Consider the following 18,731-nt stretch of genomic DNA (forward strand, 5'->3'; position numbering starts at 1 on the left):
TCCCCACTTGAGCTCCAAATTTCTCTCTGTTGCTTACCATTGGTTTTTTGCTGGGGGCACAGGTGACCTTTCCTATGTCTAGGAATATATCAGGCTTTGCTTACGTTCTTCCTCTCCTTTTAGTGTCCACATTGTACCCATTCTTCAAGGTCCAGAGGGAATGCCACTTCCTTCTTGAAGTTTCCTGGGAGCTCCAACTCACACTCATGACAGCTAAATAATTATCCTCATGGGTTGGAGTTGTGACAAAATAGTTGAATCCTCTTTTTCTCGTTTCGTTAACAAGATACCTTAAGGGACCATTACCTGCGACAATGGGACATGCGCGGATAGCTATCTGAAGTACACATTTGTCATTTCCAAAATACTGATTCTTTTTCTGAGGAACCAGTAAAAAAGAAAAAAAAAAAAACCCAGTATTTTGGAAATGACAAATTTGCTTAGTCGCCTAGGCTGGAGTGAGGTGGCATTATCAAAGCTCACTGCAGCCTCAATTTCCTGGGCTCGAGGGATCATCCCATCTCAACCTCTCCAGTAGCTGGGACCACAGGTGTGCGTCACCACGTCTGGGTAATTATTTTTTTAATTAAAAAAATTTTTTTTTCAGAGACCAGGGTTCTCTGTTGCTCAGGCTGGTCTCGAACTCCGGGTCTCAAGAGGGTAAAATCATAAAGTGCTGGTATTACAGGCACCGCAGCAGCCCTAAATGCTGTTCTTGACTCATACCTAGCAGCTCCTCTGGTTGCTTGAGGGACCATGTCTCAAATACTACCATGTATTGATTTTTCTTTTTGTTTAAAGGATAAAAGTGAGAGTACAGTAGGACGTCTCCGGGCTCCAAGTACGTCCTATAACCATTCATCTTTTATTCTTAATGCGTGTGTGAAATAAAGTTTGAAAATTATAACCACAGACATACTTGTGACCACAAGCCACAAGAAACGTAGTCAAAAGTGCACTCTCAGTGCTGCTGCCGACCGGGCACGGCGCTAGGCCTGCATCTGCGCTTTCCTGAAGCCTCAGTGTCTCATCTGTACAACGTTGATAATCCTCGGCAGCATCTCTTTCCCAGGGTTGCTCTGAAGGGTTTTCTTTGGGGTGAATCGCCGGGCGGTCGGCCTCCCAGGAGCTGGGGGAGGCGCCTTCCTTACGCGACGCACTTCCGTGCGCGAGGAGGGAAGATCGTGGCGGAGTGCGGTGGCCTGGGCAGAAGGCTCAGCTGGGACAGGTTGGGCCGCAGCTTTGCTGTGCTGTGCGGTGCGACGCCCTCCGCGGTAGTGCGCAAAGTGTTAGCCACCGCGCCAAGCAAGCTGGACGTGCGTGCACGAGGGCGCTCGGACTGACAGGGAAGCGAGAAGGGCGCCAGGGCGCACCATAGAAAAGTCGCGGCATAAACGTACGACTCAGCCCGAGGCGGCGGGGACAAGAGCGCCGGGGCAGGGGCGGCGACGCGGCGGCGACGCGGCGTCCCCAGTTGGCGCCCCTGTGCGGCGGTCGGCCGTCTCCGCAGCGCCCCAGGTGGCCGCCGGCGGGGTCGCCGCCGGGGGAGCGGATTTGCTCCGCCTCCGCAGGGCTCGGCTGCCCTCGGCAGCTTCCCCGCCTGGCTCTCGCTCGACCCTCCTCCCCTCCCCCTCCCGGTTCGCGATGGACGGGGCCTCCCCCCCTCGCCGCCGCCGCCGCCGCCCGCAGCACCGCGCGGGCCTCTGAGCTGCAGGGCCTGAGGAGCCGCGTGCTGGGAACGGGACGTGCGCTGGCTGCTGCCGCACGGGAGAACCTCTCGCTTCCCTGTCACCAGGTCCCCGCGGAGGAAGGGGAGGGACGAGGCGCGGCTTTTCCTGTGCCGCCTGCCCGGTTCGACCTGCGCGGCCTGCGGCTTCTTGGGAACTCTAGGGCCGCGGCCGGGCCTGGCTCTGCCCGCGGCCTGCTGGGAGCTGGACCCGAGCGGTTTGGAACGACAAGCCCGAGTAAGAGCCTGCGGGAAGGGGAGGCGGGAGCGCCTCGGACCGTCGGAAGGGCCCTGCGTGGGGGCCAGGATCCCGGACGCCCTGCGACTGGCGGAAAGCGAGACCCCGGCGCCAAGTGAGGTCGGCCAGGCTGCTGCCGACTTCCCCGCTGGCCCCTTTGTTCCCCTCCCGGGGCCCTGCCGGCGGCGGGGCCCGGCTTGCCCGCGCCAGGGCCCCAGGCCGGCTCCTTTTGCCCTTGAGAAGGGTTCGCTGCCAGGCCTTAGAGTTCCGGGCGCAGCTCCCGGGAGACCCGGCGCCCTGCCTGGCCCGGCGGCCTCCTCTCGGGCACGAAGGCTTGCTGCTGCTTCCCCAGAACTTCCCCTCCTCCTAGACACAGGTAGTTAACTTAGTGGGGTTTGGTGCTGGGAAACCGGAGCGCGGGGACCAGCGCCTCTCAGCTCCCGGCTCGGCCGGGCCCCGGGTGTGGGGTCAACCCCGCTGGTCGCCGCCGTTGGGTGCCTACCGCGCCCCGCCGCCGGCTTCCCACACCTGCGGCTGCGTTACGTAGGACCCAGAGCTGTCCTCCAGTCAGGGCGCTTACGGGGCGTTTTTGTAATGACTTGCCTGTTAGGGCTGCTTCTCGGTTTTGTTTTTGTTTTTTTAACCAACTGCCCTATCTTGTGAAGATGGGAAAGAGGGCTCTAGGTTGGCCTATATTCGGATCCGTAACCTGCTAGTCCATTGCATTTACTTTTAGTCTTTTTTTTTTTTTAACTTTTAAGAATAGTTGTCACGACTGCCAAAATTCCTAACCAACTATTTATTCATAGATAAATCTTATGTATAATTGTCGTTTGTATTTGGACATCTTTAAAATAGAAGTAAATTGAGAAGTCAGCAGAATTTGTGAAGTTGGTGGTAATTTTGAAGGAGAAACAATTTGAAGGGGGATTGGATCAAGGTGTTTAGAGTTTCCTCAAAATACTGAATCTAACCCTTATCTGAAGATCAGTTTTGGGTGAGAAGGAGGGGGATGAAGTTTGCCGGAAAAAACAGAACCTTTAGTTAGGTGTTCTTTGCTTTTTGGCATAGACTTTAGTGATAGCAGTAGTGGGATCTGAAGCTTGACTGTCTTTGACACAGACAGCTCTGGTTTCTAGTTAAGCAGCAACCTAATCAGCTTATATACTCTGCGAAACCGGTTTTCATTTGGTGTGATACCTGTACGTTAAACCTGGCGGATGAGGAAAGTTGAAAAACTGCATTAAGCACTCTTATGTCCAAACGTACTTAGCAGTCTTTTTTAATTGCTAGGAGGACACTATGAAAATTTGGTTCTAGCAGATGTAAAGGAAAAATTTAAGCCCAAGCTGATCAGTCCTGGACATTTAAAGGACTTTTTCCCCTTTACTTTTCAAATTTAAGCAAAGAGGCTTTTAAAAAACCATGGCAGATGTGGACCCAGATACATTGCTGGAATGGCTACAGATGGGACAGGGAGATGAAAGGGACATGCAACTAATAGCCCTTGAACAGCTATGCATGCTGCTTTTGATGTCTGACAACGTGGATCGTTGTTTTGAAACGTAAGTACATTCCTTCCTCATCTTCCTTTGGGTTACTGTAGTGACATCTGTTTTCAACCATTCGCTGACTTCAGTTTGTGTAGAAATTTCTCTAGTGAATTTTAACACGTATCTTTAAAAAAATTCCTGAAGAGTTTTGTATTTACACTTTTCCAAGAAATAAAAATTGGTAGGTGAAGTAACTCTAGGACTGATAATTACGATGACACAAATACATATTTGTTGAATGAATGGGAATTAGTAGGAATACTAATTTTAACCCATAGCTTGGTTGATTCATTTTCAAAATATGTCATGAACTGGGGAAAATACAAATATTTATATTCTTAAAGGTATGTATTTCTGTACCATGAAATTGACTTATGGAATAAGAGATGATAATAGACATATGTTTTGAACTGCCCATTTCTTCATTGATGTTATCATATGACAATACTTTTGTTAAAGCAGATCATTGGTTTGTAAATTTCAGTTTGGGACGATATAAATTGGATCTTAAGCATACATCGGAAGAGAAGAAAATTTGGAGTAGTAGAAATATTTTGAAGTTTGCGGAGTTTAAACAATTTTATTGAGAGGTTATAACTTAGTATTTATGTGAAAATATAAAAGATAATTCATACTAGATAGGCCTTAAAGCCATTTTTTCCCTCTTATATAAGTCATAACTTGTCCAGTCAGAATAACCATTCTTCTGAGTGTTGAACATGTGTTTAATTTTTACTGTTTATTTTATATTTGTATTTACAGTTTTGAACTCCAATAATAAGTAATTGAAAACTCTGATGTTTCTTTATTCATTTTAATGCCATTTTAAGGTAATTAATAGAAAATGTTTGAGATATTGACCTAAAATTTGATATAATTATCTTAATGTGTTTCAGGTGGGAATAAAGTCTATATTACTCAATTGGCAAAATTTTTAAAGTACCTTCATTTTTGATTATTCAGTAACTTTCAGTTGTAACTCTTGTTAAAACAGTACTAAGATAAAAATCCTTATTAATAAAATTTCCAAATTACAGTTAGTTAGTGGTCCATTTATTTCCACCGGTTTTTGTCATTGGCAGAGTTTTGAGTATGTAAGAATAACTTAGCCGTTAGTTGACACTTGTTTTAGCAGGATTTATAGTAAAGTAGATTTTTTAAAAATTTATTTTTTTTAATTGTTTTCCTCATCCTGACTCTCAAGATTAAAAATTGTGTTCATAGATTTCATTAGGGGTAACCTGGAAGTTACTTTTGGTATTTTAAAACTTATACTTGTCAATCAAGTCAGTTGACATTTCGTAGCTTCTGTTTAGTACTAATATGTAGTAGAGGTATTTGTTATGACATTTAAAAAAGTGTTGCCATGTTAAAACAGTTTAAAGGAAATTTTTAAAATGTAAAATTTATCTCTGTAAAATCCTTCCGTCCTAACATAACAACTGTTATTTTTTCCATTTTCCCTTCTAGGCTTTATTCACATATAGTATGATGTAATTTTTTTTTTTTTTTTTTTTTAAGAGACTGGGGCCTCACTATGTTGCCCAGGCTGGCCTCGAACTCCTGGGTTCAAGTGATTCTCCTGCCTCGTCCTCTTCACTAGCTGGGACTACAGGCTGTGACACCATACCTGGCTTTATAATGTAATTTTAAGGAAACGAACCTGAAGTTAAGTCAGATGTGATTTACTATGTGAAGGTACAAGAGTATTTCAAGTTGAAGGGGTTAGCCATGTTTGGTGTACCATACCAGTAACCTCCAAACACTAGACATTTGATTTAATATTGTGATTGTTTTGTTTTTAAACATTAGTTTGCTTTCTTCATTATATAGCCAGATATTCTTTTGTCCTGGTTCCTTCTTGAAACTAGTGAGGCAGGCATAGGGAGATGGAAAGAATGGGCTGTGGCCTCAGAGACTTGGGTTCAGATTCTTAGTCTGCTGTGTTCATTAGCCCCTGAGAGTCTTACTTTCTTCCCCTGTAAAATGGAGTCTTATACAGAGTCTTGCTCTGTCGCCCAGGCTGGAGTACAGTGGTGCAATCTTGGCTCACTGCAACCTCCGCCTCCCAGGTTCAAGTGATTCTCCTGCTTCAGCCTCCCGAGTGGCTGGGACTACAGATGCGCACCACCACACCTGGCTAATTTTTGTATTTTTAGTAGAGATGGGATTTCACCATGTTGGCCAGGATAGTCTCCATCTCTTGACCTCGTGATCCGCCTGCCTCAGCCTCCCAAAGTGCTGGGATTACAGTTGTGAGTCACCATGCCCAGCCGGTAGTCTTTTTTCCAGTGGGCTTGGGAGGATTAAAGGAGAGAATGTATGTTAAGTGTTTTGAGTAAAGTGGGCTACCCACTGATACCATCATTAATAAATATCTAATTTTTAATTTTATTTTAGCACTTTATTCCATGAATAAAGTGATTGTTTTGGGAAGGTCTTTTAAAATTCTTTTAAACAACTCAAGGCAGGCAAAAAAAGCAAGATGATGTGCATATTTTGAATATTGGTAAAAATCTTTCATACTACCTTGATTTCATAAAGTAGTAGCAAATAGGATTTAGTTCTGTCTAATAAAGCAAAACATGCCTGTATGTCATGATAATATGTTTACCTAGTTAGCTTGTCTTGATAGTTACACGTCTGTTTAGTCAAGAAAGGCAGGTGGTGTGGTAGAAACAATGGCCTCTGCAATGGGATAGACTTGGGTTCAGATACCTGCCTTTTCCAGTGAATAGTTGTATGATAGCCTTTGGAGTCTGTTTCCTCATCCTTGCAGGATTTTTCTGAAAATAAATGGGATAATAGTCAAGGATTTCTTTTTTCTTTAACTTAGTATTGTACATGGCTCTCCACTTTTTTTTTTTTTTTTTTTTTGAGACAGAGTCTCGCTCTGTCACTCAGGCTGGAGTGCAGTGGCGCGATCTCGGCTCACTCAACCTCCGCCTCCCGCGTTCAAGTGACTCTCCTACTTCAGCCTGCTGAGTAGCTGAGACTACAAGCATGCGCCACTATGCCCCGGCTAATTTTTGTATTTTTAGTAGAGACGAGGTTTCACCATGTTGGCCAGGATGGTCTGAATCTCCTGACCTCGTGATCCGCCTGCCTCAGCCTCCCAAAGTACTGGAATTACAGGCGTGAGCCACTGTGCCCAGCCGGCCCTCCACTGTTTGTACCCATTTTGACAGTGTCTTTTTGAAGTTAAAGGAATATAATTTTTTCTATGATGTGTCAGTGCTTCTTATTAATGCCTGAACTTATCAAGGTAATGCTCCAGAAAGTAAAACATGTTCAAGATTGGTTTTTGCTTTTCCTTGATGTATGATTGAGCTCTAAAATGTAATATGGCTAGGTGTGGTGGCTCACACCTGTAATCCCAGCTCTTTGGGAGGCTGAGGTGGGCAGATCACTTGAGGTCAGGAGTTCGAGACCAGCCTGGCCAACATGGTGACACCCATCTCTACTAAAAATACAAAAATTAACTGGGCATTGTGGCATGTGCCTGTAATCCCAGCTACTTGTGAGGCTGAGGCAGGAGAATCTCTTGAACCTGGGAGATGGAGGTTGCAGTGAACCAAGATTGTACCATTGTACTCCAGCCTCAGCGACAGAGTGAGACCATGCCTCCAAAAAAAAAAAGTAATATGAGTTGTTAGCTAATGAGTACTTTTGTATTCACATCAAAATAGGTGATCATTGTATGTATTAATGTTATAAATGTGTATCATGGACATTTATAGATCTTGCTACTAAATCTTAATATAATTTGAAAGTTACGTCCTCTGGAAATTGAACATCTCAGAAGATGCTTTTAGGTACCAGAAGGCTCTATTTAAAAAATAATGATGTCACTTAATTTTGAGGGCACAAAAGCATATACAGTAAAAAGTCTGTTGTCTTCCCTTTCCTGTCTCCTGGTTACTTGGTTCCTCTTCCCAGCGGAAACCACCGTTAATCATTTTCTAGTGTATCCTTCAAGAGATATCCAAGGAACATTTTGAGTCTGGATTCCAAAGCTGTTGAACACAGTGGTAAAAATCTTTTTTGGTATGTTTACACTAAAAGGTAAAAAAATACCTGTACAGAAACAAGTTTTTTAACCTTTAAATTGTCTACTTTATGTCAGGTCTTGGAAAGGTATGATGACCAAAGCAAATACAGGCTCTGCCCTTATGGTGCCTAATAGTCTAATAGGGAAGACAGATAATTGTGGGAAAAAATTGTGGTTACAAACTGTGTTAAGTGTCATGAAGGAAAAGCTCAGGGTACTATGACAGCATGAAGCAGGGACAAGACCTGGAGAGGTGGGGATGGGCAGAGTGGTCTTTGGGGAAGTGGTTTTTCTTTTTTTTTTTTTCGAGATAGGAGTCTTGCTGTCTCACCCAGGTTGGAGTGTAAGGCACGATCTGAACTCACTGCAACCTCCCCCCCCCCAGGTTCAAGTGATTCTCCTACCTCAGCCTCCCCAGTAACTGGAATTATAGGCACATGCCACCATGCCCGGCTACTTTTTGTATTTTTAGTAGAGATGGGGTTTCACCGTGTTGGCCAGGCTGGTCTTGAACTCCTGACTTCAAGTGATCTGCCTGCTTTGGCCTCCCAAAGTGCTGGGATTACAGGCATGATCATTTTTTCTTTTTTAAAAAAATTAGATGGAGACAAGGTCTTACTAGGTTCCCCAGGCTGATCTAGAACTCCTGAGCTTAAGTGATCCTCCCGCCTTGGCCTTCCAAAGTGCTGGGATTACAGGCACGAGCCACCGTGCCTGGCCAAGAAAGGGGAAGTGGTTTTTCCTAGAGCTAGGAAGGATGAGTAAGGAGAGATAGGAAGTGGGGACAAAACAAACAAATGCTTGTAGACTTGATCGGAGGCTGTGATCCAGAGAGACAGAGGGTTTTGTGGTAAAAGTAGAAAGTTGAATAGATTTGAGAGAGATTTGGAAGGCAAGATAATCAGGACTTGTCAAATGATTAAATATGAGAGAGTGAGAAGGAAGTGTCATGGATGACTGAGGTTACAATGGATGATGATGCCTCTCACTGAGACAGAACACTGGAAGAGGACCATGTTTTGAGGTATTGAGATCATGAGTTTGGATTTGGATATGTTGAGTATGCGGTACTTTTGGGACAACTCGGGAGATATTAAGGAAGCAATTGTATAAAGGACTCTGGAAATTGGAGGTGAAGCCTGGATTAGAGAAAAATGTTAGAGTCAAGCGCCTGTAGAGGTTAATTGTGGCTATGGGATTTGATTGAGGTCTCGGGCAGTGATACTTAAACTCTATGGTCTCAGGACTTCCTTAAGCTCTTAAAAATTATTGTGGATCCCGAAGAACTTTTGTTTATGTTAATATGCTTACTGCTATTTGCCATATTCAGAATGAAACTAGGAAGTTTTTTTTTTTTTTTTTTTTTTTGAGATGGAGTTTTGCTCTGTCACCCAGGCCAGAGTGCAGTGGCATGATCTTGGCTCACTGCAACCGCTGCCTCCTGGGTTCAAGTGATTCTCCAGCATCAGCTTCCCTAGTAGCTGGGATTACGGGTGCGCACCACCGCGTCCGGCTAATTATTGTATTTTTAATAGAGACGGGGTTTCACCATGTTGGCCAGGCTGATTTTGAACTCCTGACCTCAGGTCAGAACCCAGGAGGCGGAGCTTGCACTGAGCTGAGGTTGCGCCACTGCACTATGACCTGGGCGACAGAGCAAGCTCCATCCCCCCAAAAAATTATTATTATAATAATAAACCCCTTATGCGTTAAAATTTTTTTTTTGAAAAATAACTTTTTTGAAAGAAAATGTTTTGGGAGGATAGTGGCATTAATTTACATTTTTGCAAGTCCCCTTAAAGTCTGCCTTAATGGAAGATAGCTGGATTCTCATGTCTGCTTCTGCATTCAGTTTGTTGCATTATATTGTTTTGATTGAAATATATGAAAAAATCATCCACAGATGTATTTGGGGAAGGGAAGAATATTATATTTTTTAACATAATCATGGATATGCTTCTTTAATAACATATCAAAATTCAACAAGTGATAGTTTCTTAAGGATTAGTTATAATGTGGATTCTGTTTTTTTTTTTTTTTTTTTTCCTTCGAGACAGGGTTTCGCACTCAGGCTGGAGTGTAGTGGTACAATTTTGGCTCACTGCAACCTCCACTTCCTAGATTCAAGCAGTTCTCCCACCTTAGCCTCCTGAGTAACTGGGACTACAGGCACACACAACCACACTGGGATAATTTTTTTATTTTTAGTATTTTATGTTGGACAGGCTGGCCTCGAACTCCTGACCTCAAGTGATGCACCTGCCTTGGCCTCCCAAAGTGCTGGATTACAGGCATGAGCCACTGCACCCTGCCAGGATTAGTTATACAGTTATATTAGTTATAGTAATGTGGATTCTGATATCATGTCAGTGAACTTATACTCCATTACATTAAAATCTGATGGTCTGTCTTATACTTTGAGTGACTATTTTACCCATATTTACTTTTGCAAAAATCATGCATTGGTCATGTGGAAAATATCAGTCCACTGAGTTACATATATTTTCCAAATGTGGACATATCTCATTCCACAGTGCCAAAAAGTCGTATTTGTTAATATGACTACCACTCTCATCAGACAAGTTTTTAAATATTCAGAAGCTGGCAAGCTCATGGTATGAAATACAAGTTTTCCAAAATTGTCATTTTTGCTTGTTAAGTTGAGTGTTATGATTGGCATCAAATACTGTTGTTTTCCTTGAAATGAAAGGCATACGTGATTAAATTTTGAGAAAATGTTTGCCAGATATCTAAGTCTGAATAATCAGTTTGTCTCATAGTCCTTCAAGTAAAAATGGTGTTGCAAGAAAAAAGTGGCTAGTTCAGTTCTCAGGTTATGTACTTTGCCATGATTCTTCAGTATGCAGTGCTTTATAATTAATTCCCATTTCCTTTAAGTAGAATATTGAAAAGATATATCTTCAAGGGTTGAGATTTAGTAGATTTAATACTTTTGTTGCATCATGTAGTTTATTCTTTGGTGAAATTGGCTTTTTTCTTAATACTAGTGCTTGGCAGTGAAGAATACAGTTAACTAGTAGTACAGCTTAGTGCTAGTGCCTTGATTCATGTTAAAGCATGTGCAGTTTTATCCACCATTGCTTTTGCATCATTAGCGCACGTGTAACACAGGAAAGAAAATGATTCAAGAAGAGAAAGGGCAATTGTTTTGAATACTAGTGAGAGGTCAAGTAGGGTTAAGATGAAAAGATGTCCTTTAGATTTAGCAACATTCTCAAGGTCATTGATCTTAATGAGAGCTGAGTGGAGTAGTGGTAAGGGGCAGATTTAAATGGGTTGAGGAGTGAGTGGGAAATGAAATTGAGGACATTTGAAAACTTTTTTGAAGAATTGAATTGGAAAAGGAGTGTGAGTTTTTTTTTCTCTTAAAGGTCAAAGAGCTAAGAGAGCGAGTGAATAATCCCCAGGGTAAGGATTCTGAAAAACTGGGAGAGAATTGGCTTTTGTATAGAAGCAGTGCTTCTTAAATTTTAATGTGCATAATGAGAATCACCTAGGGATCATGTTAAGCTGCATATTCTGATTCAGTTGATCTTGTATGAAGCTTGATACTCTAAATTTCTAATATGGTCCTAGATTATGCAGAAGCTGTTGGTCAGAAAATCCCACCTTGAGTAGCAAAACCCTGATCTACTGGTGGAGAGATTGGTTTTAGGCCAGTCTACTAAGAAAGAAGTTGTATACTACCGTTATAACAGAGAAGATGGAGACGTTAGATGCACATGTTTTGGGTTTGATGGTAAAAAGTTGAAGCGCTGGGGCTGGGCGTGGTGGCTCATGCCTTTCTGTAATCCCAGCACTTTGGGAGGCCAGGGCGGGTGGATCAGTTTTGAGGTCAAGAGTTCGAGACCAGCCTGGCCAACATGGTGAAACCCCATCTCTACTAAAAATACAAAAAATTAGCCAGGTGTGGTGGCACACCCCTGTAATCACAGCTTCTCAGGAGGCTGAGGTATGAGAATAATTTGAGCCCAGAAGGTGGAGGTTGCAGTGATCTGAGATCACAACACTGCACTCCAGCCTGGGTGACAGAGTAAGACTCTATCTCTTAAAAAAAAAAGTTGAAGGGCTGGGGGTGGTGGCTCATGCCTATAATTTCAGCACTTGGGGAGGCAGAGGTGGGAGGATAGCTTGAATCCCGGATTTCGAGACCAGCCTGAACAACATAGTGAGACCCTGTCTGTATAAATAATAAAAAATTAGTTGGGTATGGTTGCATTAGTTGGTTATGGTTGCACCCGTAGTCACAGCTACTCAGGAGGCTGCGGTGGGAAGGATCGCTTGAGCCTCGGAGGTGGAGGCTGCAGTGAGCCTGGAATTGTGCCGCTGCACTAAGCCTGGGCTACAGAGTGAGACCCTGTCTCGAATAAGTAAATAAAATTGAAGGGATTTGCATCTGATGATTATTTTCTTCTTGAAGTATGAGATTAAAAAGAGTGGTAGTATCTGGGATTGGTATGGAAAAGTGAATATGCTCAGATAGTGCTAGTAGCTTCGTAACAGACATCCTTTCATCAAAGCTAATTATAACCAGAGTTATAGTCTTTTTTTTTTTTTTTTTTTTTTGAGCTGGAGTCTTGCTCTGTTATCCTGGCTGGAGTGCAGTGATGTGATTTTGGCTTACTTAAACCTCTGCTCCTGGGTTCAAGTGATTCTTGTGGCTCAGCCCCCCGAGTAACTGAGACTACAGGTGTGTGCCAGCAAGCCAGGCTTATTTTTGTATTTTTTGTAGAGACTGGATTTCACCATGATGGCCAGACTGGTCTTGAACTCCTGACCTCAGGTGATCTGCTCGCCTTGGCCTCCCGGAATGCCGGGATTACAGGTGTGAGCCACAGTGCGTGGTCCTGAGTTATACTCTTAAAAATTGGTTTGCCTGTACTACTGCCTTTTACAGAATCTGTTGGGTTCTTTACCTACTGGGTTAAATTTAAATGTCTTCAAAGACCCCTCCTGCATATTCTCACATGTATACACTACTACCACTTTACTATATTTTGAGTTCTTCACTGGACTACAAGCTCATCTTTGTTTTCCCATTGCTGAGCATGGTGCCTGGCACACAAATAGCTAATATCCAGATGGTGAAGGAGTGAATTGAAGAAATTCCTTATATTGGACCTGTTTTCCACCTAATGCCTAAAATGCCCTGGAAGGTGTTTGTGGAGTTGAGAAACTGGTTGTTAGTGTGCAGGTGGAAGAGTATTGTATTCTTTTTTTGTAGCAGAAATAGTTAACAGTATCAGTAAGTACTTTCCTTACTTTCTATGATAAATGTACCTGCCTTTTTTTTTTTTTTTTTTGAGATGGAGTCACGCTCTGTCGTCTAAGCTGGAGTGCAGTGGTGCGATCTCGGCTCACTGCAACCTCTACCTCCCGGGTTCAAGCAATTCTTCTGCCTCTGCCTTCTGAGTAGCTGAGATTACAGGCGTGTGTCTCCACACCCAGCTAATTTTTGTATTTTTTAGTAGAGACAGGGTTTCACCATATAGGCCAGGCTGGTCTCAAACTCCTGACCTCGTGATCCGCCTGCCTCGGCCTCCGAAAGTGCTGGGATTACAGGTGTGAGCCACTATGCCTGACCTGTACCTGCCTTTTCTATATTGACCTGTTTTCTTCTTCTACCCAGTGACAGAGTAATAGGGAAGTGAATTACTTTTGTTAATCAGCCCTGATCCTTCTCTGGAGAAGGAATGTTCATTGATATATTAAATACGTATAATCCTCAAGAGTTAAATAAATGAACCAAACACGGTGGCTCATGCTTGTAATCCCAGCACTTTGGGAGGCTGAGGCAGATGATGACTTAAACTCAGAAGTTCAAGTCCAGCCTGGCCAACATGGCAAAATCCCGTCCCTACTAAAAATAGAAAAATTAGCAGGGCGTGGTGGCACATTCCTGTAATTCCAGCTTTTCAGGAAGCTGAGGCACGAGAATCGCTTGAACCTGGGAGGTGGATGTTGCGTTGAGCCCAGATTGCACTACTGCATTCTAGCCTGGGAGACAGAGTGAGACTCTGTCTCAAAAAAAAGAAAAAAAATTAAATGAATTTCTGTAAACAGACAGCAACTGTGTATGTGCTTCTTTTCAGTGGACAGCAGAGAGAAGTGCTGGAATGAGAAACATTGTCTGTGAGGGTTTCTAACCTGGTACTCCAGGGGGCCATAGGTGATTAAATTCAGGGAACTTTTGTGACGATTACCAAAGTTTCTGTCAGCTAAAAAAAATGTAGAGGCCAGGCACGACTGGTGGCTCACACCTGTAATCCCAGCACTATGGGAGGCCGGGGCGGGTGGATCACCTGAGGTCGGGAGTTCGAGACCAGTCTGGCCAATATGGTGAAACGCCGTCTCTACTAAAAATACAAAAATTAGCAGAGCTCTGGTGGCATGCACCTGTAATCTTGGGATTACAGGTCTTGGGAGTCTGAGGCAGGAGCATCGCTTGACCCTGGGAGGCAGAGGTTGGGGTGAGGCGAAATCGCACCACTGCACTGCAGCCTGGGCTGCAGAGTGAGACCCTGTCTCAAAAACAAAACAAAAAAAAGTTAAAAACCACTGTTAATAGTTTTAACAGCAAAAATACAAGGAAAATTTATCAGAGATAGATTTTTATCATTTTTATGTATAGGTATGATATTGTGTTTTATAATACTTTGTAAGTGTGCTTTGCATAGTTCTTGACTGTATCATTAGATTGAATTCCTCAGAGTCAGTGAAGTCTTTCTTACTCACCTTTGTATCCTACCCCCAACACTTAGCATAGCACTTGGCATAGAAAGGCATTCAATAGATGTGTTGAATGAATTGCAGTCAAATTTGTATGTGTGTTTCAATTGGAGAAAAGCAAACTCATATCTTATAATTGGACTTTACCCCCTTTTTCTTTGCAAGGGAAAACCATAATTTTCAGCTACTGTACCAGGAGTTATTTTCAGCTCAGCAATACCAAGAAAGTTAAGGCTGGGAGCAGAGGCAAAAATGGAATATGAAATGGATCAAAGTATGTTGTGTTATTTATTGTCTTTAAGAAACCAGATGTGTTCAGGTTTTTCAGTTAAAATATTTCATTTTTTAAAAAATGAAGTGCCTGATTTACCAACTATTTTATAAAATATCTCTTCTACAGATAATGCCCTTTTAAAAAAAAAAAAAAAAAGTTAAATTCTTTCATGTCATTGCCAGTCTTCTGAAATCTTGGCCCAAGTCCAAGTGAGATAGCCTGAAAAAAGCATATGGTAGTTATAGTACAGAAAATATTACAATTCCCAGGGAAATTCTTTCTCTTTGGAACCTCATGTAACCTTTTTTATTGTTTTAAGATACTTATCTCTGCTTCCATCAGGGAAAGATTCTGATGTCTTTACAGGTAGCATTTTGGAAACCAGTGCCTAATTTGGAGTCATCTGAAGATTCTTCTTAATCTCACTTGTGTGGTTGACTACTCTGACAGAAGTTCTGTGTAGACTGATTGATCCTAAAGTTTCCTAAATAGGTCTCCTAATCTATTGGTGTTATATTAATAATATAGTACTCGTTTTAAGATAATGAGAAAGAATTTCTACCTATAATGTAAGAGGTAAATACTTGGCAAGCTTAAAATTTTGAATAACTGTCATTATGTATAAAATTTTGTGCCATAGAAGTACCATTTTAGCATTATTCAGGGAGGGCTGTGATTATTCTATGAATGATAGTTAATTTTTTCTTAAATTTGTTTAAATTACATATGGTGAAGTTAACTTTTTATTACTGTACATTGCTATGAGTCATGTAACCGCCACTACAATTGAAATGCAGAACGTTTCCATCACTTTGAAACATCATCTAGTGCTGTCCCTTTGAACTCAAACCCTTTTCACCCTAGTGCCTGGCACTTGGTGGCCTGTTTTCTGTTGATATAGTTTTGACTTTTCATATATATAATATGTAGTTTTTTGAGTCTGATTTCTTTCACTTAGCATATTGCATTTGAGATTCATCTATGTTGCTATTGTATCAATAGTTCCTTCTCTTTAATTGCTAAGTAATATTCCTTTTCATGGATGTTTTGGTGATTATGACCTAAACTGCTATAAACAGTAGTGTATAGATTTTGTGTGTGTGTAAGAACATAAGTTTTTAAAAAATATTTATTTATTTATTTTTTGAGATGGAGTTTCTCTCTTATTGCCCAGACTGGAATGCAGTGGCTCGATCTTGGCTCACTGCAACCTCCGCCTCCCAAGTTCAAGGGATTCTCCTACTTCAACCTCCCAAGTAACTGGGATTACAAGTGCCTGCCACCATGCCTGGCTAATTTTTATATTTTTAGTAAGAACGAGACTTCACCATGTTGGCCAGGCTGGTCTCAAACTCCTGACCTCAGGTGATCTGCCCGCCTCAGCCTCCCAAAATGCTGAGATTACAGGCATGAGCCACCACGTCCAGCCGTAAGTTTTTATTTCTTCTGAAATTCTTGGAGATAAATTCAGCAAGATGTAGACATTGAAAAACTTATTTCAAAATTTATATGGAAATGCAAAGGACAGGCTTGCCAAAACAACTTTTATGAAGAACAAAGTTGGGAAATAATGCTACTTTATCTTTCAATATTTTTTATACAGCTGCAGTAATGAAGACAATGTAGTATTGATGTAAACATAGACAAACAGAACAGTGGAACAGAATACAGAGTTCAGAAATAGACTCCCACATATATGGAAAACTTACTTTGACAAAGGTACAAAGGCAGTTCAGTGGAAAAAGGATAGTTTTTTTTTTGTGATGCTGAAACAATTGGATATCCATATGCAATAAGTTTAACTTTGATACGTATCTCACACTATATATATTTTTAAAAACCCAAATGAATCATAGACCTAGTTGTAAAACCTAAAACTATAAAATTTCTAGAAGAAAACATAGGAAAAATTCTTTGTAACCTTGAGTTACGCAAATATTTCTTTAGATAAGCACCAAAAGCACAATTCATAAGAGTAAATTTTTATGTTTGAAGGTTTTTACTACTAATTTAGTTTCTGTGATAGATACAGGATTATCCAGGTTATCTAATGTTTCTTGCGTGAGTTTTAGTAGAATGTCTTACTTTATTTTTTTTGAGATGGAGTCATTCCGTCGCCAGGGTGGAGTACAGTGGTGTGATCATTGCTCATTGCAACCTCCGCCTCCTGGGTTCAAGTGATTCTCCTGCCTCAGTCTCCCCAGTAGCTGGGATTACAGGCGCGTGCCACCATGCCTGGCTAATTTTTTGCATTTTTAGTAGAAATGGAGTTTCACCATGTTAGCCAGGCTGATCTTAAACCCCTGACCTCAGGTGATCTGCCTGTCTCTGCCTCCCAAAGTGCTGAGATTACAGGTGTGAACCACCACGCCCGGCCAGTAGAATGTCTTGTAAGGAATTTGTCTGTTTAGTCTGAATTTAAATTTATGGGCGTAGAGTTGTTTGTGATATTCCCTTTTATCCTTTTGATATCTGTAGGGTCATTAGTGATAAACCCCCTTTTCATCCTGATATTGGTTATTTTTATCCTTTTTATTTTGGTTAATCTGGCTAGAGATTTATCCATTGTCCAAGAACCTTTTCCAAGAACCAGCTTTTGGCTTCATTCATTTTCCCTATTTTTTCTGTTTAAAGTTTTATTGATTTCTGTTCTTTATTATTGCCTTCTGCTTTGGTTTTGTGTTTAATTTGCTCTTTTTTTCCTCTGTTTTCTTTTTTTTTTGAGGAGTTTCCCTCTGTCGCCCAGGCTGCAGTGCAGTGGCGCGATCTTGGCTCAATGCAAGCTCCGCCTCCTGGGTTCACGCCATTCTCCTGCCTCAGCCTCCCCAGCAGCTGGGACTACAGGCTCACGCCGCCATGCCCGGCTAATTTTTTGTATTTTTAGTAGAGACGGAATTTCACCATGTTAGCCAGGATAGTCTCGGTCTCCTGACCTTGTGATCCGCCCACCTTGGCCTCCCAAAGTGCTGGAATTACGGGCGTGAGCCCCCGCGCCCGGCCTTCTTTTTCTTTCTTTCTTTCTTTTTTTTTTTTGAGACAGTCTTACTCTGTCACCCAGGCTGGAGTGCAGTGACAGGGATCTTGGCTCACTGCAACCTCCAGCTCCCGGGTTCAAGCGATTCTCCTCCTCCTTCAGCAGATTACAGGCGCTCAAGACCATACCCGGCTAATTTTTGTATTTTTTAGTAGAGATGGGGTTTCACCAAATTGTCAAGGCTGATCTCGAACTCCTGACCTCAGATGATCCACCTGCCTCAGCCTCCCAAAGTGCTGGGATTACAGGCGTGAGCTACCGCGCCCGACCTTTTTCTCTGTATTCTTTCTTTCTTCCTTTTTTTTTTGAGATGGAGTTTCGCTTTTGTTGCCCAGGCTAGAGTGCAGTGGTGTGATCTTGGCTGACTGCAACCTCCGCCTCCTGGGTTCAATCCATTCTCCTACCTCAGCTTCCCGAGTAGCTGGTATTACAGTCATGCACCACCACACCTGGCTAATTTTTTTTTTGTTTGTATTTTTGTATTTTTAGTAGAGATGGGGTTTCTCCATATTGGTCAGGCTGGTCTCTAACTCGCAACCTCAGGTGACCTGCCTGCCTCGACCTCCCAAAGTGCTGGGATTACAGGCGTGAGCCACCACGCCCGCCCTTCTCTGTTTTCTTCTTTTTTTTTTTTTTGAGACGGAGTCTCGCTCTGTAGCCCAGGCTGGAGTGTAGTGGCGCAATCTCGCTCACTGCAAGCTGCGCCTCCCGGGTTCACGCCATTCTCCTGCCTCAGCCTCCCAAGTAGCTGGGACTACAGGCGCCTGCCACCACGCCCAGCTAATTTTTTGTATCTGTAGTAGAGAGATGGTTTCACCGTGTTAGTCAAGATGGTCTGGATCTCCTGACCTCATGATCCGCCCACCTCGGCCTCCCAAAGTGCTGAGATTACAGGCGTGAGCCACCGAGCCCGGCCCTCTGTTTTCTTAAGTGAAAGCTGGGGTTTGATTTTTGAAAGCTGGCATTTGAGGCCTTAAGCATTTAATGCCATAAATTTCTCTTTATATACTACTTTAGTTGTATCCTACAAAGTTTGATGTTACATATTTCATTCAGTTAGTAATTTTTTTTTTTTTTTTTTTTTTCTGAGACAGGGTCTGGTCCA

At 42.5% G+C, this 18,731-nt stretch overlaps 1 protein-coding gene across 9 annotated transcripts in view; it reads left to right on the top strand.

Moving 5' to 3' along the window:
* The first annotated feature begins 1,561 nt into the window (after positions 1–1,561).
* HECTD1 (HECT domain E3 ubiquitin protein ligase 1) overlaps positions 1,562–18,731 on the top strand; it is a 110,111-nt gene continuing 92,941 nt past the window's right edge. For 5 of the 9 annotated variants that reach the window (XM_031668200.1, XM_031668206.1, XM_031668204.1 and 2 more), the window contains exons 1-2: positions 1,851–1,964; positions 3,369–3,529. In XM_031668200.1, coding sequence (XP_031524060.1) covers positions 3,390–3,529 — 140 coding nt within the window. In that variant the 5' untranslated portion in view covers positions 1,851–1,964; positions 3,369–3,389. Of the gene's footprint in view, positions 2,341–2,396; positions 3,530–18,731 lie in introns of those variants that run through there. The other 4 variants (XM_031668202.1, XM_031668201.1, XM_031668203.1 and 1 more) reach the window with 4 other exon arrangements.

The sequence above is a fragment of the Papio anubis genome, chromosome 7, assembly GCF_008728515.1.
Source record: "Papio anubis isolate 15944 chromosome 7, Panubis1.0, whole genome shotgun sequence".
NCBI classification, from domain to species: Eukaryota; Metazoa; Chordata; class Mammalia; order Primates; family Cercopithecidae; genus Papio; species Papio anubis.